Source organism: Girardinichthys multiradiatus, chromosome Y, assembly GCF_021462225.1.
Source record: "Girardinichthys multiradiatus isolate DD_20200921_A chromosome Y, DD_fGirMul_XY1, whole genome shotgun sequence".
Classification (NCBI taxonomy): Eukaryota; Metazoa; Chordata; class Actinopteri; order Cyprinodontiformes; family Goodeidae; genus Girardinichthys; species Girardinichthys multiradiatus.
The window spans coordinates 30,131,610-30,159,607 of record NC_061818.1 but is presented as its reverse complement, the minus strand read 5'-3'; the positions used below and the strand labels follow the sequence as shown (position 1 = coordinate 30,159,607).

At 40.8% G+C, this 27,998-nt stretch overlaps 1 protein-coding gene across 1 annotated transcript; it reads left to right on the top strand.

The window, feature by feature from the left end:
- Positions 1-2: 2 nt before the first annotated feature.
- LOC124865061 (integrator complex subunit 1-like) lies at positions 3-27,609 on the top strand. The gene is made up of 48 exons (XM_047360068.1): positions 3-135; positions 470-591; positions 670-960; positions 1,051-1,247; positions 1,551-1,688; positions 1,787-1,946; positions 2,038-2,143; positions 3,919-4,105; positions 4,493-4,638; positions 4,727-4,868; positions 5,300-5,476; positions 5,578-5,686; positions 5,761-5,881; positions 5,969-6,046; positions 6,123-6,280; positions 6,492-6,588; positions 6,674-6,765; positions 8,820-8,880; positions 8,953-9,150; positions 9,225-9,354; positions 9,541-9,720; positions 9,822-9,971; positions 10,064-10,243; positions 10,330-10,434; positions 10,532-10,699; positions 10,799-10,910; positions 10,985-11,143; positions 11,226-11,372; positions 11,461-11,559; positions 11,771-11,895; positions 12,017-12,271; positions 12,374-12,533; positions 12,616-12,747; positions 13,027-13,195; positions 14,602-14,728; positions 14,820-14,935; positions 15,028-15,115; positions 16,595-16,845; positions 22,932-23,061; positions 23,880-24,013; positions 25,325-25,517; positions 25,611-25,735; positions 25,831-25,940; positions 26,139-26,252; positions 26,355-26,425; positions 26,507-26,598; positions 26,705-26,814; positions 26,951-27,609. Exons 2-48 carry the CDS (start codon positions 537-539, stop codon positions 27,064-27,066), a joined length of 6,561 nt encoding a protein of 2,186 aa, XP_047216024.1. The 5' UTR covers positions 3-135; positions 470-536; the 3' UTR covers positions 27,067-27,609.
- The last annotated feature ends 389 nt before the right edge of the window (positions 27,610-27,998 follow it).

Sequence of the window (27,998 nt, the reverse complement as noted above, 5' to 3'; positions counted from 1 at the left end):
AAATTCAGTTCAGCCCCACTTTGCTGTCGTGACACCACCTGACGGATGATGGCGGTGTAAGTAATTTTATTGTTTGCAAAACAATAACAGAAGAAGCCATCATTGCTCACACCTCTGGGTATCTTTGTTGAGACGGTAATTTGTATGTTTTATGAAGACATGTTGTTTTCGTGTCACTGTTAATCATTTTTATTTAGCGTGTATATTTTCTGAATGTCTTTCTGGTTTCAGGGTAGAGAAAAACTAACTGTAATTGTCGTTGATGCTAAAACGTTAGCCCGTTACGTTAGCTTAAGTTGCTAAACTAACTAGCTTTAGCCATGTTTTGTTACTTTGTTACTAATGTGTGTAGTATTGATGTTATACGGAGTGTGAAGGGTGCATAATGAGACTGAAATAAATGGCTTGTAATTTTTAATCTGTAACACAATCGTTTGCGTTTTTGTCATTATTGTTTGATCATTTGCAGGCTCCTCAAAGCTAAATAATGTCATTATCTCATCCTGCTGTTTGAGTTCTTGCACCTGTCCATAAAGATGAATCGTCCAAAACCTACAACACTGAGGCGCCCTAGTGCTGCAAAACCATCAGGTAGGAAAATCTAAAAAGCCAGCCTCAGTCTTACTCATGTAAATTATACACAATAAATGTGCTATCATTCTTTCTCAGGCCATCCTCCACCAGGGGATTTCATCGCTCTGGGCTCAAAGAGCCAGACAGGAGAGCCCAAAGCACCTCCTGTCCTCCTAAAGCCAGCATCAACAGGTTTACCTGCTGACCGTAAGAGAGAGACTTCCTCCACTCTACCTTCCTCATCTGGTTTGTCTACCCTAACCAAGAGACCCAAATTAGCCACTACACCTCCTGTCAGTGCTCTGGGACGCCTTGCAGATGTTGCAGCAGTAGATAAGAGGGCTATATCACCCTCAATAAAGGAGCCTTCAGTGGTACCAATTGAAGGTACACCACCTGTCTTGTGTCACTACATAATCTGACAATTAAACTGCTAAAATCCTTCTGTTAATAATAGATTGCTCCATGTGTGTGCAGTGTCTCCAGCTGTCCTGCTGGATGAGATTGAAGCTGCAGAGTCAGAGGGAAATGATGATCGTGTGGAGGGATTGCTGTGTGGAGCAGTGAGACAACTGAAGATGAACAGAGCCAAACCGGATATCACTCTGTACCTCAGCCTTATGTTTCTGGCCAAAATCAAGCCCAATGTCTTTGCTACCCAGGGAATTATTGAGGTGAGGCATTGTCCAGAGAACCACTGATTCTAAAGTAGTAGTAATAAAATCATATGCGATTTTCAAATTCAACTGAGATTAAATGAATCAAATTTGAGATTTGTTGACATGTTAAAATTACACAATTCCCTTTAATGTAATATAACATTGTCACCAACATAGCAAACACATTCAATTAATCCAGAGTTAGACTTTCAAAATAATCTAATTATAAAGATAAATTCTTTTTCAGTAAATTAATCTTACAATTGTTAAATTTGGACTAAATCTTGGTTACTATTGACCTGTCTACGTCGTCACCAGGCATTGTGTAGCCTCCTGCGTCGGGACGCTTCCATCAACTTTAAGGCAAAAGGCAACAGCCTGGTGTCAGTTCTGGCGTGCAATTTGCTCATGGCAGCCTATGAGGAGGATGAGAACTGGCCAGAGATCTTTGTCAAAGTAAGAACATTTGGAAAATTAAAATAGGCAAAATATAAGTAATTTCTATCTTGCATAAAGTGTGATTGCACGTGATCATATTGATTGCATTTTTTTAGGTTTACATTGAAGACTCGCTTGGAGAAAGGATATGGGTTGACAGCTCCCACTGTAAGACTTTTGTTGATAACATCCAGACGGCTTTTGCTACAAAGATGCCACCCAAGAGTATGCTGCTGCAGGCCGACAGTGGTCGCACTGCTGGGGATCTCAGTGCAGGTGGAGTATGCTGTAAATATGCCCTGATTTAGTCACAGCTGTGGCTTTTTACCTGAGTGCTGATCTTGTCTTTTGCTTTTGGATTTACTAGGTAACAGCCCTCATCCATCAACACCAGATGAAGATGACAGTCAGACTGAACTACTGATAGCAGAAGAGAAACTTAGTCCCGAGGATGAAGGCCAAATTAGCCCAAGGTATGATTTCTTCCAGTACTGATCTCATTTACACACGTGGACAACATTGTTGGTGCCCCTCGGTTAATGAAAGAAAAACACACAACGGTCACAGAAATAACTTGAATCTGACAAAGGTAATAATGAATAAAAATTATATGAAAATGAACAAATGAAAGTCAGACATTGTTTTTCAAACATGCTTCAACAGAATTATTTAAAAAAATAAACTCATGAAACAGGCCTGGACAAAAATTATGGTACATTTAACTTGATGTTTTGTTGCACAACCTTTTGAGGTAATCACTGCAATCAAACGATTCCTATAACTGTCTATGAGACTTCTGCACCTCTCAGCAGGTATTCTGGCCCACTCCTCATGAGCGAACTGCTCCAGTTGTCTCAGGTTTGAAGGATGCCTTTTTCAGACGGCATGTTTCAGCTCCTTCCAAAGATGCTCAATAGGATTCAGGTCAGGTGTCATAGAAGGCCACTTCAGAATAGTCCAATGTTTTCCTCTTACCGTTCTTGGGTGTTTTTAGCTGCGTGTTTTGGGTCATTATCCTGTTGCAAGACCCATGACCTACAACTGAGACCAAGCTTTCTGACACTAGGCAGCACATTTCTCTCTAGAATCCCTTGATAGTCTTGAGATTTCATTATACCCTGCACAGATTCAAGAGACCCTGTGCCAGATGTAGCAAAGCAGCCCCAGAACATAACAGAGCCTCCTCCATGTTTCACAGTAGGGATGGTGTTCTTCTCTTCATATGCTTCATTTTTCCATCTGTGAAAATAGAGCTGATGTGCCAAAAAGTTCAATTTTTGTCTCATTTGTCCATAAGACATTGTCCCAGAAGCTTTGTGGCTTGTCAACATGTAAATTGGCAAATCCCAGTCTGGCTTTTTTTTATGATTTATTTTCAACAATGGTCTCCTTGGTTGTCTCCCATTAAGTCCACTTTGCCTCAAACAACATCGGATGGTGCGATCTGACACTGATGTTCCTGGAGCTTGAAGTTCACCTTTAATCTCTTTAGAAGTTTTTTTGGGCTCTTTTGTTACCGTTCGTATTATCTGTTTCTTTGTTTTGTCATCAGTTTTCCTCCTGCGGCCACGTCCAGGGAGGTTGGCTACAGTCCCATGGATCTTAAATTTCTGAATAATATGTGCAACTGTGGTCACAGAAACATGAAGCTGCTTGGAGATGGTCTTATAACCTTTACCTTTAACACGCTTGTTTATAATTTTCTTTCTAATCTCTTGAGACAACTCTTTCCTTCGCTTCCTCTGGTCCATGTTGAGTGTGGTACCATGTCACCAAACAACACAGTGATGACCTGTAGCCCTATATATAGGCCCACTGACTGATTACAAGAATGTAGACACCTGTGATGCTAATTAATGGACACACCTTGATTTAACATGCCCCTTTGGCCACATTATTTTCAGGGGTACCATTATTTTTGTCCAAGCCGGTTTCATGAGTTTATTTTTTCAAATAATTCTGTTGAAGCATGTTTGAAAAGCAATATCTGACTTTCATTTTCATAGATTTTTTATTCATTATTACCTTTGCGAGATTCAAGTTTTTCCTGTGACCATTGTGGGTTTTTCTTTCATTAACCGAGGGGTACCAACAATTTTGTCCACGTGTGTAGCTGGATTTAAATGGTAGATGCCTGTTTTTGTTTGTTTTATTTAGATATTTGCAATTGAAATGAACTGAAAAAAAATCTTTCAAAAATCTCTTTAATTCCTGTGGATTTTTTTTCTGGTCATTTGTCATTTTATAGGTATGAGGAACTGGCAGAGAGTGTGGAGGACTATGTGCTTGACGTCTTAAGGGATCAGCTGAACCGCAGGCAACCAATGGACAATGTCTCCCGAAATCTGTTGCGTCTGCTCACAGCAACATGTGGCTACAAAGAGGCACGTCTTCTGGCTGTGCAGAGGTTGGAGATGTGGCTCCAGAACCCAAAGGTGAGAAGTTCACACAAATGCTGGATATTGTCTTATGCAAAATGAGTTTTGATTTTTTTTTTAAAAATAAGCCTAATGGCATAAAATCTCCCAGGTTTAAATGTGATCATTATTTGCTTTGAAGATTTAATTTGTGGTGCTGTTATTTTGATCACTTTAAAATAGTGCTAGGGCCATTTAACTTGCTCTATATATGCTATATATATGTAAATATTATATGATCTATTATTATTGGTAAAGTAGAAAGTTTTACTGTAATGTCCGTTATGATAAAAGAGGAATATAAAGGCTAAAACCATTTCTGTATGTATAGTGCCAACATAATCAAGACTCCCCATGTTCATGCATGACGGCTGACTGCAGAATTTTTTTATTTTGTGTGCACAGCTGACTCGACCCGCTCAGGATCTCCTCATGTCATTGTGCATGAACTGCAGCACACACGGAGCAGACGACATGGAGGTGATCTCTAGCCTCATCAAGATCAGGCTGAAGCCTAAAGTCCTTCTGAACCACTACATGCTGTGTGTCAGGTGTGTGTAACTAAATGCTGTCATACATCGGTCCTGTTATAGAACATTTCTGCCTTTGTTAACATGTGCTTTGGATGCTCCTTTCCAGAGAGCTGCTAAATGCACATAGAGACAATTTGGGCACGATGGTGAAGCTGGTGATTTTCAACGAGCTTTCTAATGCCAGGAATCCCAACAATATGCAGGTTCTGCACACAGTGCTGCAGCACAGCCCAGAGCAAGCACCAAAGGTGAAGTTGGACTCATTTAGATTAATGTGAACATACATTCAGGGTTCCTACGAGGCCAGAAAATCTGTAGAATTTTATTTAATTATTTTGTAGGTCTGGAGAAGTATGGAATAAAATAAAGTACAGAAAAATATTTGTATTTCTAGACATTTTTCTATGCCTAATACTCTAAAGCAAACATAGGCTTCCATCCATTCATCCACATATCAATGTTTTTTTATCTACTCACTTCCTGTTGTTTTCAGTTTCCATGTCTATCTTAAACCTGGCCAGTATATAGAAATGTCTGCCATAAATGCATTGCTTTAAAATGTAATAAAAATGCAAACTGGAGCAGAGACCCTGGAGATTTCCTCTCCTCCACATTTTTTCCTATCAGTTTAAGTGTTGTTTCTCTAAGTGATTTTACTTTCTTGTTGTTGCATCTACAGTTCTTGGCGATGGTGTTCCAGGACTTGCTAACCAATAAGGACGATTACTTGCGAGCCTCTAGAGCTTTGCTCAGAGAGATCATCAAACAGACAAAGCATGAGATCAATTTCCAGTCGTTTTGCTTCGGTTTGATGCAGGAGAGAAAAGAGGCGACCTATGTAGACATGGAGTTCAAAGTAAGCAGACATGAAGGTTACCCCGCTTTGCTTCACTTCAGCTGTTTGCTTTATTTCTTTAAACTTGATATAGAGCTGTTCGTTTTAATCCCTCTCTGTAGGAGCGCTTTGTGATCCAGGTGACGGATTTACTCACAGTCTCCATGATGTTGGGCATCACTGCTCAAGTTAAGGAAGCTGGCATTGCATGGGACAAAGGGGAGAAAAAAAGTATGAGAAGTGTTATAGTGATGGATTGATAATATGTAATTAGCTTTTTGTTGAACCAAAAATTGTTTTTTCAGATCTAGAAGTTCTGAGGTCTTTCCAGAATCAGATTGCTTCCATCCAGAGAGACGCCGTGTGGTGGCTTCACACTGTGGTCCCTACAATCAGCAAAGTGGGTGCCAAAGACTATGTTCACTGGTGAGTATAAAGCTGTCTGACATGTTTACTGTCAAACTAGCTCTGCACGTTAGTTATGTTTCTATTACTTTATCTCCTCGCATGCAGCCTTCACAAAGTGCTTTTCACCGAGCAGCCTGAGACCTATTACAAGTGGGACAACTGGCCTCCAGAAAGTGACAGAAAGTGAGGTTACGTTAAACCTATTTTGTTTTCAAACTGTCTTCAATGGCTTTAATGTTTTTTTTTTCCTGTTCCTCAGTTTCTTCCTTCGCCTTTGCTCTGAGGTGCCGCTGCTCGAGGACACTCTGATGCGCATCCTGGTCATCGGGCTGTCCCGTGATTTGCCCCTGGGGCCAGCCGACGCCATGGAGCTCGCAGATCACCTGGTCAAGAGAGCGGCTGCAGTTCAATCTGATGGTGTGTGAGGATCTGCTCCAGCTGTCGCGGTTTACAATCACAGTCACAGATTTGTTTATTTTACGCTATGGCAAAATGTTTGGACATTTCTTTAAACACTTGTACCTCATCTTAATGCACTGCCCGACTTCTTCCAAGAGGGAACTCCTTCATTCATGTTTTATCTTTAGAAGTTAGTTAAGTAGTGTTTATCTGGTTTTCTATTGAATAGATCTAGAAGTCCTGAGAGTGGAGAGAATCCAGCTAATTGATGCTGTGCTGAATCTGTGCACATACCACCACCCAGAGAACATTCAGCTGCCAGCAGGGTAAGACAATGGTCTTCTAATGGCTTTTAAAGACAAACACTGGGTCATACAATCTAAAAATAACTCGTGACTCTTATTGTTTAAGGTACCAACCGCCTAATTTGGCAATATCGACGCTCTATTGGAAGGCATGGCTCCTGTTACTTGTGGTGGCTGCCTTTAATCCTCAAAAAATAGGTAAAGTAATGACATACATATAGTGCCACGCAAAGTATTCATCCTTGAACTTTAAACCTTTCACAGCCTGTACAGGTTTTGTTCTGGTATTGCAGTATTTTGTTCCATCAATCTTCCCATCATCTCAGACCAGCTTTCCATGAAAAATATCCCCACAGCATGATGCTGCCGCCACCATGTGTCACTATGGGGATGCTGTTTTCAGGTTGACATGAAATGTTGGATTTCCTTTGCAAATAACACCGTAGGCCCGAAAGTTCATTTTTTGTCTCATCTGACCAGAACACATTCACCTATGTTTTTGTTGCGTCCGCTACAGTGTTTCTTATGGCTTCACTTCAACAATAACTTCGGCATTTTTCCATAAAGGCCAGATTTATGGAGTGCATGGCTAATATATCTGTTCTATCAACAAATTCTCCCACCTTTGCTATTTATCTCTGCAGCTTCTCAGAGACCTTCAAAGAACAGCTGCATTTATACTTAAATTAAATTATACTGGTGCAGTTGATTTGATTTAGGGTATCACAGTAAAGGACGGTGAATACCAGTGGTGTGACTTAGAATCGAGTCAGACCAATGACTTATAAATTGAACCTTGTAAGCTGAAAAGACTTGATATCTTACAATAAACAGATTTGTGCATTACTATGGAAAAGCTCCTGGCATGCAACTGTGGAACTGCAACAGACATGCGATCGAGCCCAGTACACCAACATCCTGCACGCTGCATCTACCGTGCTGTTTACATGTTTTTCTTCTGGGTCCTATGGTGACAGCGAAGACCCTGATGGGGATGGAGAGGTCATGACATTCCGGGCTATCAGGGAGGTGTAAAAAAGCTACGCATCACCCAAACAACAAGTATGCTACTATGCAGCATATCTCTGCACCATAATGCTAAGGCCTTTAAGTGACACAACTACTGCCAGCGGTTGTATAAACATGCCTTACGGGAGGCCAGAGCTGCCCTAAATCTGTGTGCATTGTTTTGGATGAGAGACCCAGTGCCAAATGTTTTAAGACAGAGAGCAACTGAGATGTCTTTCTTAAAGTTATAATGGGAGTGTTTTTTTTGTTTGTTTTTTTAGAAGAAACATAAAATATTTTTATTCAAATGATCTTTTGTATTTTACTGTCACTTATGTTCTTCTTGAGTTCTTGTTCTTTTGTTGGATTTATTATTTCCTGCCAGGTTTTAGTCAATTCTGAGAATCCCAATTTACACAACAGAGAAAATGTATATATCATTTTATTTGCTTGCACAGAATATAATTTAATCAAGAGATACATTTGAGTGAAGAAAACGTGTGGGCCAAAAACTGAATTTGTGCTAATATATAAATGTATGCTTAATGTTAACTTAACACCTACGGCCTCTGTGCTTTGAGCCTGAACCACAAACACAGTCAGGGCATCCAAGCTAGCAGGCAGCAGCACAGCTGATGTTACTCATATAATATTGTAGAAGCGGTTTTTTACTGTTGCAGGTGGTTAACATGAAAATATTTTTATGTTGTGAAGAAATTTTTATTTGTCATAATGGAAGAGATCGCTTAGTTTACTGGATTTATTTTTGTTTCAGGTAATATTTACTGTAAAAAGCAATATCAGCACTGAGTTTGAGATAATGTTGAAGTTCACTTCCTCTTTCTGGTTGTTCTGGCACCCTTTATTATTATTATTATTACTCTGATCAAATTACATATTTGGTCAAATGACTTGTTTACGACCGGAAATTAAAAATGTAGGACTTCGACTTGAACCGAGACTTGCATGCCCTGACTTTGGATTCAACTTTGGACTTTCACGCCTTTTCTAGGGGACTTAACTCGAGACTTCTGTGGAAAGACTTGAGACTTACTTGTGACTTGAAATACAATGAGTTGCTCTCAACTCTGCTGAATACACCACACTGTTTAGATTTTTATTTGTAAGGAATTTTAAACTATGTTTCTTTTTCCTTCTTCTTTACAGTCAAGCACTAGTTTGATTTATCACACATTGAAGTTATGTTTTTGTAAATATTATGTTCCAACATTTTTTCTCCTCAGGCTCGGCTGCCTGGGATGGTTATCCTACACTAAAAATGCTTATGGAGATGGTAATGACAAAGTAAGTAACGCTTGTGAATGGTAATAACACCATTTTCATGTGAACAACAACTAAAACTATTTTATTTCACAGTAACTACACGTACCCGCCATGTACCATCGCTGACGAGGACACAAAGACAGAAATGATCAACAGGGAGTTGCAAATCTCCCAACGAGAGAAGCAGGAGATTTTGGCCTTTGAGAGCCATTTGGCAGCTGCCTCTACTAAACAGACCATCACAGAGAGCAACAGCTTGCTGCTGTCTCAGCTTACCAGCCTGGACCCACAGTAAGATGTTAAGAGATCCTGATTTTAAAACTTTTTTCTTATGAAATCCGTAATGTGTGCGTTTTTGTGTTCAGGGGTCCTCCGCGTCGGCCTCCTCCTCAGGTCCAGGAGCAGGTGAAAAGCCTCAACCAGTCTCTCCGTCTCGGTCATCTCCTCTGTCGCAGCCGCAGCCCTGACTTCCTGCTCAACATCATCCAGAGACAGGTGACGGTCATGAACACAACTGTTCAATATTACCTTGATACCACTGAAATCAAAACCTTCTGTTCTTGTCATTGTGATCATAGATGTTCAGCCGCTATTCTAAGGATTAGATAGGGGAAAATGTGTTTTATCTACATGTTGAAGTTCTTTGTGGAAGTCCTTTAACTGTTTTTTAATCTTTTAAAGGCATCCTCTCAGTCCATGCCCTGGTTAGCCGACTTGGTCCAGTCCAGTGAGGGGTCCCTGGATGTGCTTCCAGTACAGTGTCTGTGTGAATTTCTCTTGCACGATGCTGCAGATGACGGCCTGCCAGTGGAGGATGACGAAGATGCAGAGAGCAAAGAGCAGAAAGCTAAAAAGAGACAAGTATGTTTTCTTTTATTTAATGACTATCCTGAATTAAAGTTAATGCATGCTGGATTATACCAAATACAGACTCTTAAGTGCTCTTGACTTTGTTCTCTTAGCGACAACAAAAGCAGAGGCAGTTACTTGGGCGACTCCAGGATCTTCTCTTGGGCTCTAAAGCTGACGAACAGACAACCTGTGAAGTTCTGGATTACTTCCTGCGCCGTCTCAGCTCTTCCCAAGCTGCTTCTAGAGTCCTAGCCATGAAGGTACCATACTTAAAGCCAATAAAAACCTTCTGCTAGTCACATTGTGTCATGAGAACACAGTGAGTTTATATAATGTACTTATGTATATGCAGGGTTTATCTTTGGTGCTGAGTGAAGGAGGCTTAAAAGATGGAGAGGAGCGAGAGCAGCCCATGGAGGAAGACTCTGCAGATGCTGAGCTTCTCCCTGGTTACCAGTGGCTGCTGCAGGACCTCCCAAAGCTCCCCTTATTTGACAGCGTCCGGGGCATGACTTCAACCGCCTTGCAGCAGGTCAGTCTGTCTCAGCAGTGAGCCATCACACACTTGAATCATGTGTGAAACCTTTTTGTAAGAGTTAAAAATGTTTCTGCTTAAAGGCCATTCACATGGAAACAGATCCACAGACCATCAGTGCATACCTCATCTACCTTTCCCAGCATGCTCCCATTGAGGAGCAGGCAGCTCATAACGACCTTGCACTGGTAATCAAAGCAAGTTGCTTAGATCTTATCTTACTTCCAGTTTTTTGCCCAAATCGGTGCTAAACGATTTTTTTTCTCGCTGTCTTTCTTCATACAGGACATTGCCCGTCTGATCGTGGAGCGATCCACCATCATGAACAATTTGTTTTCCAAACACTCTAGCAGACCTGAATCTAATGCAGTGCTATCTGCTTTCCTCACTATTTTTTCTACCTACATCAAAAGGATGAGGAAGACTAAGGAGGGCGAGGATCTGTACAGCTGGGTGAGATGAACAATTACCACTAAGTGAACCTCCTTACTTTGGTTTAAGCTTTGTAAAAGATCTCAAGGTTTGTTTTTTTATTTTTATTTTCCATCCCAGTCAGAGTCTCAGGACCAAGTGTTCCTCCGCTGGACCACAGGGGAGACGGCTACGATGCACATTCTTGTGGTCCATGCAATGGTCATCTTGCTGACACTGGGACCACCCAAAGGTAGTCCTGTTTACTTTAGGGTTGCTTTGTTGAAGAAGCTTGAAGAACATGAATATCCTTTGTTTTTTCTATAGGAGAGAGTGATTTTTTTGCTCTCTTGAGCATCTGGTTTCCTGAAAAGAAACCTCTGCCTACTGCTTTCCTGGTTGACACCTCAGAGGAGGCTCTACTGCTGCCGGACTGGTTGAAGCTGAGGATGATCCGTTCAGAGGTCTCTCGATTAGTAGATGCAGGTACAAAGTCCTACTATACCTAAAAAATACCTTCTATGAGTAAGTCTTTTTTTAAATGAACCAAACAACTTGTATTCCTTAGCTTTACAGGACTTGGAGCCTCAGCAGCTGCTGCTGTTTGTTCAGTCTTTTGGCATTCCCGTCTCAAGCATGAGTAAACTCCTGCAGTACCTGGATCAGGCTGTCTCTCATGATCCAGAAAGTCTGGAGCAAAACATCATGGACAAACGTAGGCTTTTCTGCAGATATTCGTCTTTTGAAACATTATCTAAGCCTATGTTTAAAATCATCATAATTTCTTATTTCCTCATCAACAGATTACATGGCTCATTTGGTTGAGGTGCAGCATGAGCGAGGTGCCACTGGGGGGCACACTTTCCATTCTCTGCTTAGCTCTTCCCTTCCTTCACAAAGAGGTCAGTTACTTCATCTTCCAGATTCTTGCTGATGTACGGTTTCTACTAATACTGAACAGAATATCCATAATGCTTTAAGTTTTATAAGCAAAACATTATTATGTCATTATACTTGTACATAATTTAATACAGTTATTTATAAATCACGAGTTAAAAATTAGAAAGAAAATGTGTAGGTTTCCTGATACTTGAATACTTTTGTTTATGGCAGATTCATTGGAAACTAGTAAGGCAAAGGTTACCTTGGAAACACCTCACAGCTCTGTAAAAATGAGAGCAACCACTCAACTTCCATCAGTCGGGCCTGAGGATGATCTCACTGGCATGTTGCTTCAGGTCCTTATTTCTTTTGGTTTTCTAATCAACCTTTTTAGCTACTATTTATTTCTTGTTTGTTGCTTATGTAGTACTTAAGCATGTTTATAAATCTGACCTGTTTTTTTTTCTTCCATCCCAGATTTTCCCCATAAAGGTGGACCCTCATTGGCATGGGCCTCCTCCCAGTCAGCTCTCTCTCGCCCTGCAGCAGGCCTTGGCTAAGGAACTGATGCGGGCCAGGCAAGGGCAGATTCAGCAGGGGGGCATGGCCTTTCGTCTCCTGCAGGCTATCGCAACCCTGCTCACTTCCACCCATGCAGGGCTTATTGTCATATCAATGCACCGCAGCCATGTTCTCTCTTGTCCTCTAATGCGCCAGCTTCATCTGTATCAGGTGAAAGTCACAAGCAGGTGGCGCTTAACTGTTTTCCCTGTTTTGTTATGTATTTGGATATATTGTTTCTGTCTGATTGTGTTTTATCTCGTACCGTTGCAGCGTCTTGTATCCCAGGACCTTGCTTTCTCCTCGCTATTCCTAAAAGTCGTCGATGAGATGTCAATGTGGTTAGACAACCCAACTGTGGAGGCCGGACCTCTGAAGTCCCTTCTCAAGTCCTTCGCCGGTCAGAGCACTCACATACAACGACACAGTGACGGTGAGAATCTTTAACTGTTTGTCATATGCTTGTGGATTAATGTTTGCGCGAATGACTTGATGGGTGTGCCAATGGTTTGCAGTGCGTACAGCTTTCATACATCTGGCCGAGGCTTTGGCGTTTCGCAGAGACCCTGAGGTGCCACTAAGAGCTGTCATGACAATGCTGAAGGCTGGAGAAAGATGCAATGCTGAAGCTGAGCTCATTGGCAAAGGTATCACTGGAGCTGAGGAACAAAAGAGTTACTGGGGTCTGTGGATAATTCCTACAACTGGTCACTGTGCAAAAATAATGCTCAAATATTTGAGGCCTACTAATATTTTCAAGGAAAAGTTATCATTATAATAATAATAATGATAATTAATAGAAGAAAGCAAAGCTGCAGCCTAATTGGGTCTCAGACTGCTTCAGTTTCTAAGCTTAAACAGTGTTTGTTTAGGCTTAGAAACTGAAGCTTTTGTCAGATTTAACAAATATGTTCTTTTTACGCCAGTGTTACAAGGATTGATGGAGTTTAAGTCGCCATATTTGGAGGAGCTACTGTCTCTGCTGATGACCGTCGGTACTCAGAATGGGGCTGCTGGGCCTGTTGCCATGGTGATATCCCTGCTCCTTCAGGAAAGTGAGGAGCGAACAGTGAAAAAGGAATCGGATACAAAGAGGTGAGTACTTTAATTATTTAACCCTTTAACTTTGTTTGAGAAAAGTTTATGTACAGGTCCTTCTCAAAAAATTAACATATTGTGATAAAGTTCATTATTTTCCATAATGTCATGATTAAAATGTAACATTCATATATTTTAGATTCATTGCACACTAACTGAAATATTTCAGGTCTTTTATTGTCTTAATATGGATGATTTTGGCATACAGCTCATGAAAACCCAAAATTCCTATCTCACAAAATTAGCATATTTCATCCGACCAATAAAAGAAAAGTGTTTTTAATACAAAAAACGTCAACCTTCAAATAATCATGTACAGTTATGCACTCAATACTTGGTCGGGAATCCTTTTGCAGAAATGACTGCTTCAATGCGGCGTGGCATGGAGGCAATCAGCCTGTGGCACTGCTGAGGTCTTATGGAGGCCCAGGATGCTTCGATAGCGGCCTTTAGCTCATCCAGAGTGTTGGGTCTTGAGTCTCTCAACGTTCTCTTCACAATATCCCACAGATTCTCTATGGGGTTCAGGTCAGGAGAGTTGGCAGGCCAATTGAGCACAGTGATACCATGGTCAGTAAACCATTTACCAGTGGTTTTGGCACTGTGAGCAGGTGCCAGGTCGTGCTGAAAAATGAAATCTTCATCTCCATAAAGCTTTTCAGCAGATGGAAGCATGAAGTGCTCCAAAATCTCCTGATAGCTAGCTGCATTGACCCTGCCCTTGATAAAACACAGTGGACCAACACCAGCAGCTGACACGGCACCCCAGACCATCACTGACTGTGGGTACTTGACACTGGACCTCTGGCATTTTGGCATTTCCTTCTCCCCAGTCTTCCTCCAGACTCTGGCACCTTGATTTCCGAATGACATGCAGAATTTGCTTTCATCCGAAAAAAGTACTTTGGACCACTGAGCAACGGTTGTTTTTACAAGCAGAGAGGATACAGGAAGCTATTTTAAACTTGTAATTCAGGATGTCATTTTGAAGCTTTGCAGGATGTTCTCTCAGTGCGTTTAGCCATGCGGATACTCATATGAACACAAATCTCCAATTTCTATCAGTCGATTCAGTGAAGGCAGGTGCAAACTGAGAAATAGCTTGACCTTATTAAGCAGTGGTAGATTTTAAAAGTTACAAACAAAAGGTTATAGTCATTGGATGAATAGAATAATCTTTAGACACCTTAATTTTGTTTCATCTTTTTTATTTTTTGGGCTGAATTCCAAATTGAAGGCAACCAAGACCATCTAGGATTATTAGTTTATATTCTTTGGTTGTTGCAAACAAAATGTATTTAATTTATTGTAATATATATTTCAAGCTGCACGTAAGGCTCTGAGCCCGAATTTGAAGGCAAGCAAAGTTTAGGGTCTAACTCTTCTGTTTGACCCTTCCACAGCGATTCTGAGGTAACAAAGTCAGGACTAAACTCCGGGCTGCTGGTTGATTGGCTGGAGCATCTTGACCCTGAAGTTACCTCGGTGTGCCCGGACATGCAGCAGAAACTGCTTTTTGCCCTCAACAAGGTAACATAAAACTTCTGCAGGAACTTTTCCTCCTTTGGTGAAATGAGAGAAAAATTTGCTGCATTAATGATCCCTTTTTCGTTTGTCTTAGGCACGGGGCACCCCGGCCTACAGACCTTATCTTTTGGCCTTGCTTACTCACCAGTCCAACTGGTCTACCTTGCTGCCGTGCATCAGTGCTCTGCTCAGCAAGCACAGAGACTACAAGTACATTTTATCTGCAATATTATTCGCAGTTTAATAATTTATACTACATTACAAAATAACTGTTTTTGTTTTGTTTTGTTTGTTTTTGTCAGACTGGATCCATCATCAGCCCTCGACTTCCTCTGGGCATGTAGTCACATTCCACGCATCTGGCAAGGACGTGACCAGAAGATCCCTCAGGTAACATTAAAGTATTATATTCACACTGCCCTGTTGACATCTTATAGTTTCTACTGAAAAGTGAGATAATATGAGATCAACAACACTGTGTCTGCTGTGGACCACTGCGGGTTCCTAGGAACCACCATTTCTCGAAACCTGAGATGGTCCTCACACATAGACATTGTTCGTAAGAATGCCCAGCAGAGACTGTACTTCCTAAGGCAATTCCAAAAGTACAACCTTCCACAGGAGCTGCTGGTCATCTTCTACACTGCCATAATGTGGCATGGTGTGGAAACAATCATCTCATTTTGAACGTGACTAAAACAAAGGAGATGATTGTAGATTTTAAGAGAAACAGAAATAAGTAAAAAACTATTTCCATCATGGGAGAAGAAGTGGAGGTGGTGGAGGAGTATAAATACCTTGGTGTTCACCTGGACAACAGACTAGAGTGGAGATGCAACTGTGAAGCCATCTACAAGAAGGGACAGAGCAGACTGTACTTCTTGAGGAAGCTTAGGTCCTTTGGTGTTTGCAGCAAGATGCTGCATATCTTCTATAAGTCTGTTGTGGAAAGTGTGATCTCTTCTACCATCAGCTCCTGGGGAAGCAGCATCAGAACCAGGGACTTAAAAAAGCTCAACAAGCTGATAAAAAAGGCTGGCTCTGTTCTGGGGACTCCTCTGGAACCTCTGGAGATCATTGTGGAAAGACGGATTCTTCATAAAATGAAGAACATTAAGGAAAACCCTGAGCATCCTCTTCATGAGACTGTCCTACAACAACAGAGTGTCTTCAGTCAGAGGCTTCTTCAGATCTGCTGTAAGACGGAGCGCTACAGGAGATCCTTCCTGCCCACAGCAATCAGCATCTACAACGGCTCTTTGAGGAAACCTTCATAATATGAGCTATAACAACATTTTATTTCTCTTTGGGATTAATAAAGTATTTTTGAATTGAATTGAATAATTCAGTCTGTCCTGTCTGTGGTTTCGCTCATCCACTAAACAGGACAGGTCCAGACTGCAACAAACAATCAGGGCTGCAGAGAGAATCACCAGGGCTGTCCTTCCCTCCACCCAGGACTTATACAGGTCTAGGGTCCGGAAAAGGGCAGCTAAAATCTCTGCAGACCCCACACACCATGCACACAAACTGTTTAGGCTTTTACCTTCCGGTCGGCGGTACAGAGCGCTGTCTGCTAAAACCAGCCACCACAGAGACTGTTTCTTTCCCCAGGCTGTTTCTCTGATGAACACTTGACAGTCCAGAACAACACCATGCATACTTAGACTGATGTCATATATTCTGCTGTAAAGTCAATTGTGTATATATGTACATTTTAAAAGATATTTTTTAATGAAAGCAACGTGTACTGGAGTCAAATTCCTTGTTTGTCTGTACAAACTTGGCAATAAAGCTGATTCCGATTCTGAGATAAATGTAGATCTTGTGAGGTTGACAACTCTAATGCTTTTCTATTTGCTTTTACAGAAGAAAACCGAGAAGTTTGTACTGCGACTGAGCTCTGAGGAGCTCATCAGCCTAGTGGACCTGATCTTGTCAGAGTCAAAGCTCAGTAGTGTCAACTCACCCAGTGATGATAAAAGTGTCCTGGACCAGGCCTCCTGTTCCCTTATCCAATCCAGACTCCCCCTCCTTCACTCCTACTGTGATGGATCCCTTGAAAACATCAAGAAAGTATCAGAATACCTCATTAACTGCACAATGAAGTGGGATGACAGGTAGGTTTTTATTTCCTTATTAAAGGTGTTTTCACTCCTGTTGTTACTTTACTTTAATTTACTTTGGTCCGAATCAGTTGATGAGTTTGTTACCTTGTAACCTTTTGTTGTGGTTCAGTTCCTTTATACACAGAGAAATCCAAAACCTTTCACTAAAAACCATGTGAAAATATTCAGGTTGTTTATTGGTCAGATGTGTCTGGGGTGGGAGTACCGAATGTAAATACAGGAAGCAGATGCTGTGTTCTGAGCCACTGAGAATTTAATGTACTCATTAGTGTGAGTATAGATCTTGAAAAGTTGCATAGGCTTTATGCTTTAAGAAAAAGATGCAGAGCCTTTTTTATTAGTTTGTTTTGATTCTACCGCATCCCACAATGCATTGCATACCTGGTTACAGGAAGACATTTAACTCAAGCTTGCAGCGTCCACCTGTTAGCTGTGTCGGACTGATGGCGGCTCACATTCACACCACAAACTGCTCCAGAGTTCATTCACTGTGGGTTTGATGATTACAGTGAAAGGATTTAAAGACGATGGCCGTACTCCGATTTCTGGGGTGTTTACATCCACTGGGAGCTCCGTTGCAAATCATTTCTGCAATTAAGGTTGAAGACAAAACCTATGGCATTTTCCCAATTCTTAAATACATCGCAATGTGAATGTTAAACATTCTTAATGTGCATCATCGATTGGTCTTTTCAATCGCAAAAATGAAGCTGCACGACTAGCTCAGCAACATAGTATCCAACTGCCATTAAATAATGAAAGAAGAAGGTGATTTGGTGTCAAAAATAAACGGAAAAAGTAATTACTTACTAATATTCACTAAATAATTTAACATTGATAAAAAATGTAAATGGAGGGTAATATGGCCTGGAGAAGCACAGCTGTAAGGTAATTTCACAATGTTTTGGTCCATATGGACATAGTAGCATCACATAGTTCCGATCCATGACGCAACATCCACCACATCCCGAAAGTTCTCTAACGGATTCAGATCTGGTGACTGTGGAGGCCCTTGGAGTTCAGTGAACTCATTGTCATGTTTAAGGAATCAGTTTGAAATTATTTGAGTTTTGTGACATGGTGCATCATCCTGCTGGATGTAGTCTTTAAAAGTGAGTACACTTGGTGATAAAAGGATGGACTGTGGTGTTGAGGAGCCTAGAGTGGGCCAAGAAAACATCCCCCACACATTACACCACCCACGCTAAACCACTGATACAAGGCAGGATGGATCAATGCTTTAATGTTTACTCTAAAATCTGATCCTACCACCGCAATGTTGTAGCTGAAATCAATTTTCAACGAACAAGGAAATGTTTCTAAAGTATAGTCGTCCAATTTCACTGAGCCTGCGCTAGTTGTAGCCTCTGTTCTTCATTCTTAGCTGAAAGGAGTTGTCCAAGGTGGGGTTTTCTGAGCCTGTAGCGCATCTGCTTCAAAGTGTACCATGTTGTACGTACAGAGATGGAATTTACTACTCTTGAGTTTTAACAAGTGATTATTTGAGATACTGCTACTTTTGTGTCATCACGAACCAGCCTGACATCAACCAGGCATTAACATCCTCAGCATCTGCTCACTGAATATTTTTCATTTTTTCAGACCAATCTCTGTAATTCTGAGAGAGGGTTGTGTGTGAAAATACCAGAGGAATAGAGTTTCTGAAATACACAGACCAGCCTGTCTGTATCAACTACCATACCACCTCAGTCACTTAAGTCACCTAATGCACAGTTTGAACATCAAGTTGTCTTTACCACGTCTAAATGCTTCAATTGAACAGAATTGAAGGGGAATCATGAGATTGACCAAGATATGCAGCTCTACTGCAGTCCCATACCAGCTCAAACGCTTTATGGTTAAATGTAATTCAGTTTGGAATGTTTTTTTCATTTTATCTTAATAATCCAGTTGCTTTAGCTCCAATAAACAGTCCATCCATCCATTATCTATACCCGAATGTCCTTGCAGGGTCGCGGGGAGCTGGTGCCGATCTCCAGCAGACACTGGGCGGGAGGCGGGGTACACCCTGGACAGATCTCCTGTCCATCACAGGGCAACACAGAGACACAGGACAACCATGCATACAAACTCATGCCTTGCATACTGGTGTAGTGGTGAAGATTGTTAGACTGTTTACAGAATAGTGGCTTTGCTTCACTGATTATGTTTATCAGTGCTTGATCATTCATTCACGTCATATCATTTCCTCAAAATATCCACAAAAAATACTAAGGGCCTAATCTACGAAGATCCCAAATAAGGAGCTCTTAATTTATTGCGCAAACAAAAAAATGCATGTGCCATTAATGGACGTGTTGTGGGGGATCTAAGATTCCGTGCACAGTAGATAACAGATGAAAAGTAGTGTGGACAGTCCTATTTAAATTAGGATTTTGGGTGTGCTACTGGCTGTCACCGTGGAGAGTTTGGACACATTTAGGCATGTGTACAGATATACCCCTAATGGTGTTCAAGCACCTGCCCTTTTGCCCTGGATGAGAAAATGGTCCTCTTTGCCATCAATTCCAGCTAAAAGTGTTTTGACATTTATTGGGCATTTCTTTGAGTGCACTGGGCCTGAACTGGCCCCAGTGTTGAGCGCAGGACCGAACGACTGCAGCTGCCACGCTTCTCCTCTGACTAGCATGAGACAGACAGGATCAGTGTTTCTGGAATCCCAGAAGGGAGACTGAAGGAAATAAAACATAAAAAAAATCTCTCAGGCACGCACCCGATTCTTTCAGGTGTGTGTGAGACCGTTTTTTAATGTGAATATGTTGTGGAACATGCTGCAGACCACTATAATCTGGGACACCTTTTCTGGGCTATATACAGGTCCTTCTCAAAATATTAGCATATTGTGATAAAGTTCATTATTTTCCATAATGTCATGATGAAAATTTAACATTCATATATTTTAGATTCATTGCACACTAACTGAAATATTTCAGGTCTTTTATTGTCTTAATACGGATGATTTTGGCATACAGCTCATGAAAACCCAAAATTCCTATCTCACAAAATTAGCATATCATTAAAAGGGTCTCTAAACGAGCTATGAACCTAATCATCTGAATCAACGAGTTAACTCTAAACACCTGCAAAAGATTCCTGAGGCCTTTAAAACTCCCAGCCTGGTTCATCACTCAAAACCCCAATCATGGGTAAGACTGCCGACCTGACTGCTGTCCAGAAGGCCACTATTGACACCCTCAAGCAAGAGGGTAAGACACAGAAAGACATTTCTGAACGAATAGGCTGTTCCCAGAGTGCTGTATCAAGGCACCTCAGTGGGAAGTCTGTGGGAAGGAAAAAGTGTGGCAGAAAACGCTGCACAACGAGAAGAGGTGACCGGACCCTGAGGAAGATTGTGGAGAAGGGCCGATTCCAGACCTTGGGGGACCTGCGGAAGCAGTGGACTGAGTCTGGAGTAGAAACATCCAGAGCCACCGTGCACAGGCGTGTGCAGGAAATGGGCTACAGGTGCCGCATTCCCCAGGTCAAGCCACTTTTGAACCAGAAACAGCGGCAGAAGCGCCAGACCTGGGCTACAGAGAAGCAGCACTGGACTGTTGCTCAGTGGTCCAAAGTACTTTTTTCGGATGAAAGCAAATTCTGCATGTCATTCAGAAATCAAGGTGCCAGATTCTGGAGGAAGACTGGGGAGAAGGAAATGCCAAAATGCCAGAAGTCCAGTGTCAAGTACCCACAGTCAGTGATGGTCTGGGGTGCCGTGTCAGCTGCTGGTGTTGGTCCACTGTGTTTTATCAAGGGCAGGGTCAATGCAGCTAGCTATCAGGAGATTTTGGAGCACTTCATGCTTCCATCTGCTGAAAAGCTTTATGGAGATGAAGATTTCATTTTTCAGCACGACCTGGCACCTGCTCACAGTGCCAAAACCACTGGTAAATGGTTTACTGACCATGGTATCACTGTGCTCAATTGGCCTGCCAACTCTCCTGACCTGAACCCCATAGAGAATCTGTGGGATATTGTGAAGAGAACGTTGAGAGACTCAAGACCCAACACTCTGGATGAGCTAAAGGCCGCTATCGAAGCATCCTGGGCCTCCATAAGACCTCAGCAGTGCCACAGGCTGATTGCCTCCATGCCACGCCGCATTGAAGCAGTCATTTCTGCCAAAGGATTCCCGACCAAGTATTGAGTGCATAACTGTACATGATTATTTGAAGGTTGACGTTTTTTGTATTAAAAACACTTTTCTTTTATTGGTCGGATGAAATATGCTAATTTTGTGAGATAGGAATTTTGGGTTTTCATGAGCTGTATGCCAAAATCATCCGTATTAAGACAATAAAAGACCTGAAATATTTCAGTTAGTGTGCAATGAATCTAAAATATATGAATGTTAAATTTTCATCATGACATTATGGAAAATAATGAACTTTATCACAATATGCTAATATTTTGAGAAGGACCTGTAGAAGCGCTCCTGCAGTGCAATCCAGACAACGGTGTTGTGCCATAAAGTGATGGTGCGCTAGAATGATCCAGACGCAACAACATGCAGAGTTGCAACTTGCTCCAAATCACTGGATAGATGATATGTCTCTACTCATTTTTATTTCTGCAGACATGTGTTCGAAACGCTGTGCCAGTTCGCACCTGCCTTTCAGATCCGCAAAAAACAAAGAAAAAAAAACTGACCGCAATAAGTTTCACGATTGATAAATCACATGATGAGTAAATGATGACATAGTATTTAGTATTTAGCACATTTTGATAATCGACATATGTTCTGCATGTTCATGAGGGCAAACACACTAAATGGAAATTTGACAGACGCAATGCTCGGTGCACCTGGTGGCTAGATCAGCTTTGTACACGTGCTGTCAAGTTTGCACGTGTTTTTAAACATGCAAACCTTTAATAGATCAGCCCCTGAATGTTTTATTTTCCTATGTTGCACTGATAGACTTTGCTAAATTGCACCAGATTTTCCTTTTCTGTGGAGATGAACTTCTTAGACTCCCCTTGTCACGCACAATGCTTTGGACCAGGGAGAACTCGATAATTAGGTCTATTGGTGTGAAATTAAAACCAGCACAAGTCGTCTGTACTGTGATCTCTTTAAAAGCTCAGTGTATTATAATGAAGGCAAGAGGATTAAGGCTGGAGCTCCAAACTTGACCGTGTTGTGAATTCCTGCTCCGACTGAGCTGTCAGAGATCAGGGGTGCAACTCTTTGTGGAGGCAAACCCTCCTTTCATGAATATGTCTCTGCTTATTAAACCCCTTTAATGAGGAAACTTTGGCCAAGGTCAGGCAAAATTTGCTTCAGTATTACAGTATTTTAAGTAGCACTAAGCTTTCTGGTAAAATACTTGCGAGTGAAAACATGGCAGTATAAATACACCGAAAGTAAAGAGGTTTTGGTCTTGTGTTGCCTCAGCATTTGAGGGTATGTAAGGCATTCTTATTGGGAGAGCTTTCTGACAGATAAGCTGGTGTTTATTCCAATTACACCCAAACAGTTGACAACCAGCAAACCCTTTACTCTTGTTCAAGGTCGCTGTGATTTGCTTTAAAGCACGACCGTAATAAACTCCTCAGTTAGCAGAGACCGCATCGTGCGAGTCTGAGAAGAGCCTTATCCAGTAAGAGGATTTGGTGGCGCTGCAGTGACTTAAATGTAAATACCTTTGAATTACATTATGCTATTTATGATCATAGCTTGTATTAATGTTGCTTTATTATTATTGTTAGCGGACAGAAACAAAACGTTAGCTTTGCAGTGCTTCCTGACCTCTGGAACTTTAGATCTGATGAAAGTTAATTTTAAAGTTAAACCTGAATAAAACTAGGAAAATTGAACATGTTTTTTTTCTTTTTTTCTTTTCTTTACTGTTTTGAGATGTCAGTACATCAATAGCATAAATCTGACTTAGATTTTCTAGCTTTGGCGTTGATTGTCAACTTCAGTTCATCGTAACTAAACCACATAAAGGTCACAATTTTTGGTTACTTTTGTACTAAGTTGTTTGTTTTTGTCTTTTAAATGTAGCAGACAGGTTTCTGTATTTAGCTACATTTTTTTGTTTTTTTTCTTGAAGTGCAATGAGTAAGTGGTGCCAGAACCTGCTGCTGCAAATCTATCTACACTTCCCTGAGGTCATCCAGCACGTAACCCTGCCTGGAGACACGTTCAGCAGTGGCGGGGCTGCAGACGGTAGCAGCTGCAAGGTAAAAACATCACTCCTGCCTCATATGCCACAGATTCAACAGTTTTCTCGGCCGTTTTGTTCTATGTTTGTTTTCCTAAGTAGAAAAGACTTTGCATTATGCATTGTGACACAAAACTTGGAAGTCATAACCTCCACCTCTGCTCAGTTGAGAATAGAGCAAATCAGAGAGGGCTTGTGAAAAAAATACTTATGGTAATCCCCTAAATTTAACCGCTATTAATGGGTCAATTAACCTAAACATAATTTCCTGGAAAGATATTTTACTTTAGTTTATTTTTTCACCAGCTTAATAGTCACGCTAAATAGAAAAAATCATAAAAATTTGTTTTTACCTACAAATATACACATCAATGGGGTTATTATAGTCAACATCATCAATTACTTTTAGAACCCTTCAACTTCTGCTTGATTCGAGATTACAACCCTAATAATGGAATGAATTATGTGTTGTGGTCGGTACAAAGAACATCTGAATCAGCAGGTCAGACATTAAAGAAAATCAAGAATCTTAATCAACCAGTCGAAGCCTGGTTAGAATAGAATAGTCTGAGGGTACAACGAAATTGAGGTGCTCATGCTGGGCTACCATACTCCACAGTAGGATAAAAAAAATAAGGCTTTTAAGGTTTTCTCTTAAAATAGAGATATGATACATTAAGTCTAATATACACTGCAGAAGGCAAGATATGTACTTCTAAAAATATATACAATACTGGTTGGTGTAACTCTATGTTCTTCTGTTTGTTGAATGCTTCTTGTGTCCATTTTTAACCACAGTACTGCACCAGAAATGCTTTGCAATGTTATGTTTCTCAGCTGGATGTACTGGTTCATCGCCTTGTCACACTGCTCGCTGATGTCGGAGACTCAAAGTCTGTTGAGGGTCGTGTCTCTGATGCCAACCTAGCCTGTAGGAGACTGGCTGTGTCTCATCCTGTTCTTTTACTCAGGTAAGTAAAAAAAAAAAAAACAGTACCGTATTTTCCGCACTATAAGGCGCACCAGATTATAAGGCGCACCTTCAATGAATGGCCTATTTTAGAACTTTTTTCATATATAGGGCGCACCGGATTATAAGGCGCATAGAATAGAAGCTACTGCAGTCAAACGTTTGACTGGGGTTGCGTTATGCATCCACTAGATGGAGCTGTGCTAAAGAGAATGTCAACAAAACAGTCAGATAAGTCAGTCAGTCAAACTTTATTAATACACTACAAACCAGCGTTCTGATAACTCCATTCACTCTCATGGTAAGGTCTCCTCTACATAGAATTCTATTGAATAGAGCCAACCGCACGTTAGGAATGCATTGGAGTCTATGAAGTTGAAGTTGAAATCAAACGTTAGTTTAAATGTGAAAGGGAACTTTTCCCTGATTCAGTAAACATGTAAAAGAAACAGTTTGATGCACTAAATCAAACGTTAGTACTGTTAACCTTTCCTGTTTCTGTCCCCTGACCGTAGTCTGATGACACAGGGAAGACGCTTTCTCCAGGGCCGAAGTTACTAGTTTCCTCGGGGTTAACTCCCTCACTCATACGTTGCTGAGTTGAGCATGAAGAAACAGCATCAAAACACTGAGTTGTTGACGAGATTCGGGGTTCTTTTTAATGACTTTGCAGCACGTAAAAACACAGGGCTTACAGACTCATACACCGCTGCTCCGGTCGCCGTCTCTACCCACCCCACACACACAATAATACCGACGTCACTCCTTCACTCTTGATTCTCAGCTACGGCAGCACACAGCGCCACCTCTGTCCGGAGGAGTAATGTCAACATCTTCCATACACACACACGAAACATACACCCCATACACTGAGCTTCTAATCACATATAGTTCAGGCAATTCCTGCAACAGTACATTCAAATACACACACAAGTGGTGTTGTACTAGGAGTAAGCACAGTACAGGTGTTTACCGCTATTACTTCGGCGACACCCCTGACTACGGTAGCCGTAATGCTGCAAGCGGTGCGGCTTTGTAGTTTACCAGTCGTACTGAAACATTTTGACAGCGCGCCGTGTACAACCAGTATGGATCAACCAATTAACCAATTGATCCATATATAAGGTGCTCCGGATTACAAGGCGCACTGTCATTTTTTGAAAAAATTAAAGGTTTTTAAGTGCGCCTTATAGTGCGGAAAATACGGTAATTAGTCTTTGTTTTATTTGTTTTGCAATCGTCTTGATTTTTTTACTGCTTTTGCAGCTTTTGTAAATGGTGACTGATCACTTCTGTCCCCTTTTTCTTACAGACACCTCCCCATGATTGCAGGACTCCTACATGGTCGCATTCACTTAAACATGCAGGAGTTCCGGCAGCAAAACCACATGACCTTCTTTAGCAATGTGCTGGCCATCCTGGAGCTCCTGCAACCACTTGTTTTCCACAGTGACCACCAGAGGGCGCTTCAAGACTGCCTTCTGTCCTTTATGAAAGTTCTTCAGGTGCTCAAAGGATTTTCCTCTTAAATTAATTTAAACACAACTTATTTCAATGAAGCACAAGGGAACATTTTATGTTACCTTTTTATTTTGTAGAACTTTCAGAGGAGTCGTTCTCCGCTGATCTTCATCAATAAGTTTCTGCAGTTTACACAGAAGTACATAACACATGATGCTGCAGCTGCCATTCCTTATTTACAAAAGCACTCTGACATCTTACAGTAAGTCCGAAGAGTCTCTTACAGATATAAGTTGATTGTTGCACAAACTGCTGGAGATCTTTAGGAAAACATGTTCCGCTTCTTGTCTTTTTTAGGAGTCTGTGTGCAGAAAATCCAGATCTGGTCCAGCTAAAATCTCTGCTAGCTGGACTCACTTTGCCAGTGAAAAGCTCCTCTGCAGATGTCACAACAGAAGATAGAGATGGTGAGTACCTTTGGATTTGTAAGCCTTCTCAGTGCAGATAGTTTATTTTTTAACCCTAAAGAGTTAAATATTTATACATTTTTAAACATTCTAAGCATCTTTACAGTGATTTTCCTGCTCTTTTTGTTCCCACTTGCCTGCAGTTTTTAAAGAAGCTCGTACATTTTCCTGAATGATCTTTTTCTACTTATATTGCAGATGACTTATCTACCGGCTCTCTGCCTCTGGTCAACATATCTGCTTCATTTACACTGAGCGCTGCAGACATGACAATGTACTTGAAAAAGATGTCAAAAGGAGAAGCAGTGGAGGGTAGGTAACGTACTGCTGCAGCGGGTTCACCTGCACATGAACTGTTTTCATCTGTAATGACTAACAAGGTGATTTTTTTTTTTTTTTAACCATCTGCCGCAGATGTGCTGGAAGTGTTGACAGAAGTGGATGAGAAGTCAAGGAGGAGTCCAGAAATCATACAGTATTTCACTGTGAGTCACAAGAAAAAGTCAAGTTTAATACATGTCATTGTATATAACCTGCCAATCACAACTTTGTGTGGCTGCTTGCAGAATGACCTGCAGAGACTCATGACCTCGTCTGAGGATTTGAGTCGGAACATGGCCTTCAGCCTGGCCCTGCGCTGCATTCAGAATAATCCCAGGTCGGTTTGAACAATAAATGTTTTGCATTGCATGAAATAAAATCACAATTGCTGCTGTTTTTTAGGTTTACTTTGAGTAAATTTTGTTTTGTTTTTTGTACTGTAGCTTGGCGACGGACTTCCTGCCAACTTTCATGTACTGTATCGGGAGCGGTAACTTTGACGTGGTACAGACTGCTCTAAGGAATCTTCCAGAATACGTTCTTCTCTGTCAAGGTAATAGGTTAAAAGTCATATTACAGTAAAGTATTGCTGATCGCCCCTTTCTGTATGTAAGGGGTAAAACCCAAAGCAGCCAGTCGTTGAAGCAAATTGTGACTGCAATAAACTATGTTGTCTGTTTTCTTTACAGAGCATGCAGATATTTTGCTCCACAAGGCTTTTTTGGTTGGCATCTATGGACAAATTGACACCAGCTCAGTAATCTCTGAATCCATGAAGGTGCTTCATATGGAAGCAACAACTTAACTGCATCTTCCTGTCTGACTTAAAATAATGTCATTCTTTCTCAGTATTCCAGAGTCTCTTGCAGATGAAAGATTCTCCCCTAAAACATTAAAGCAAGCAGAGTAATAATTCCTGGATAAATTAATAACTTTTTGCATAATGCATTAAAAACCCCTTTTAAAGAAGTGAAAATCTTGAAATTTAAGTGTCGAATGTAACCACTAAACATTCATTTCATGTTGCATATTTTAGGCAATATATTGCATTTGATTTCTAATGTAATTATAATAAATAGAAAGTATAATTTGGTTCATTAGTTAGTTGCTTAAGACTTTCCATTTAATAATCTGTGAAAAAGTACCTCAGAATTACATGTGAAAGGTAAATAAAACAGGTTTTGTAAGCGTACATTTACAGGGATTCTTTTTGCATTTGTGAAGTTTATTAAATTAAAAGCAGAAACAGTTTTATGTTACTTCCACTCTTCATCACACCAAACCTGTTAACTCTGTTTTAGCTTCATATTTTTTAAAAGGTGGAAAATAAAATATTGCTTGTACTGCACAGTAAAAGTGTCAAGACTTGGTTTTTTTTGTTTGTTTTGTTGTCATTACAGTATTCTTTATACGAATACAGGATGATGAAGCAATATGACTTTATTTTTTTGTGTTTAAAATGTGGAATTATAAAAAGAATAATGTGAATGTGTCGCACGAAAACTTTTCATTGCCATAATTAATCATCACATTTCCAAACAACTTTGACATCAATTAAACTAAGAGGCCAAAATAGGAAGGTGTTATCTTTCAAAATAATATTGTGAATTAGCCTCAATCTGAACAACTATATGTGATTTTTCTCATTTTAACTGTCTGACAGGGAATTTGTTACATTTCAGAAGGTACTTTTTTGTTTGAAAACTCGGTAGACTTCTATTAGTTCAATATTGAAAC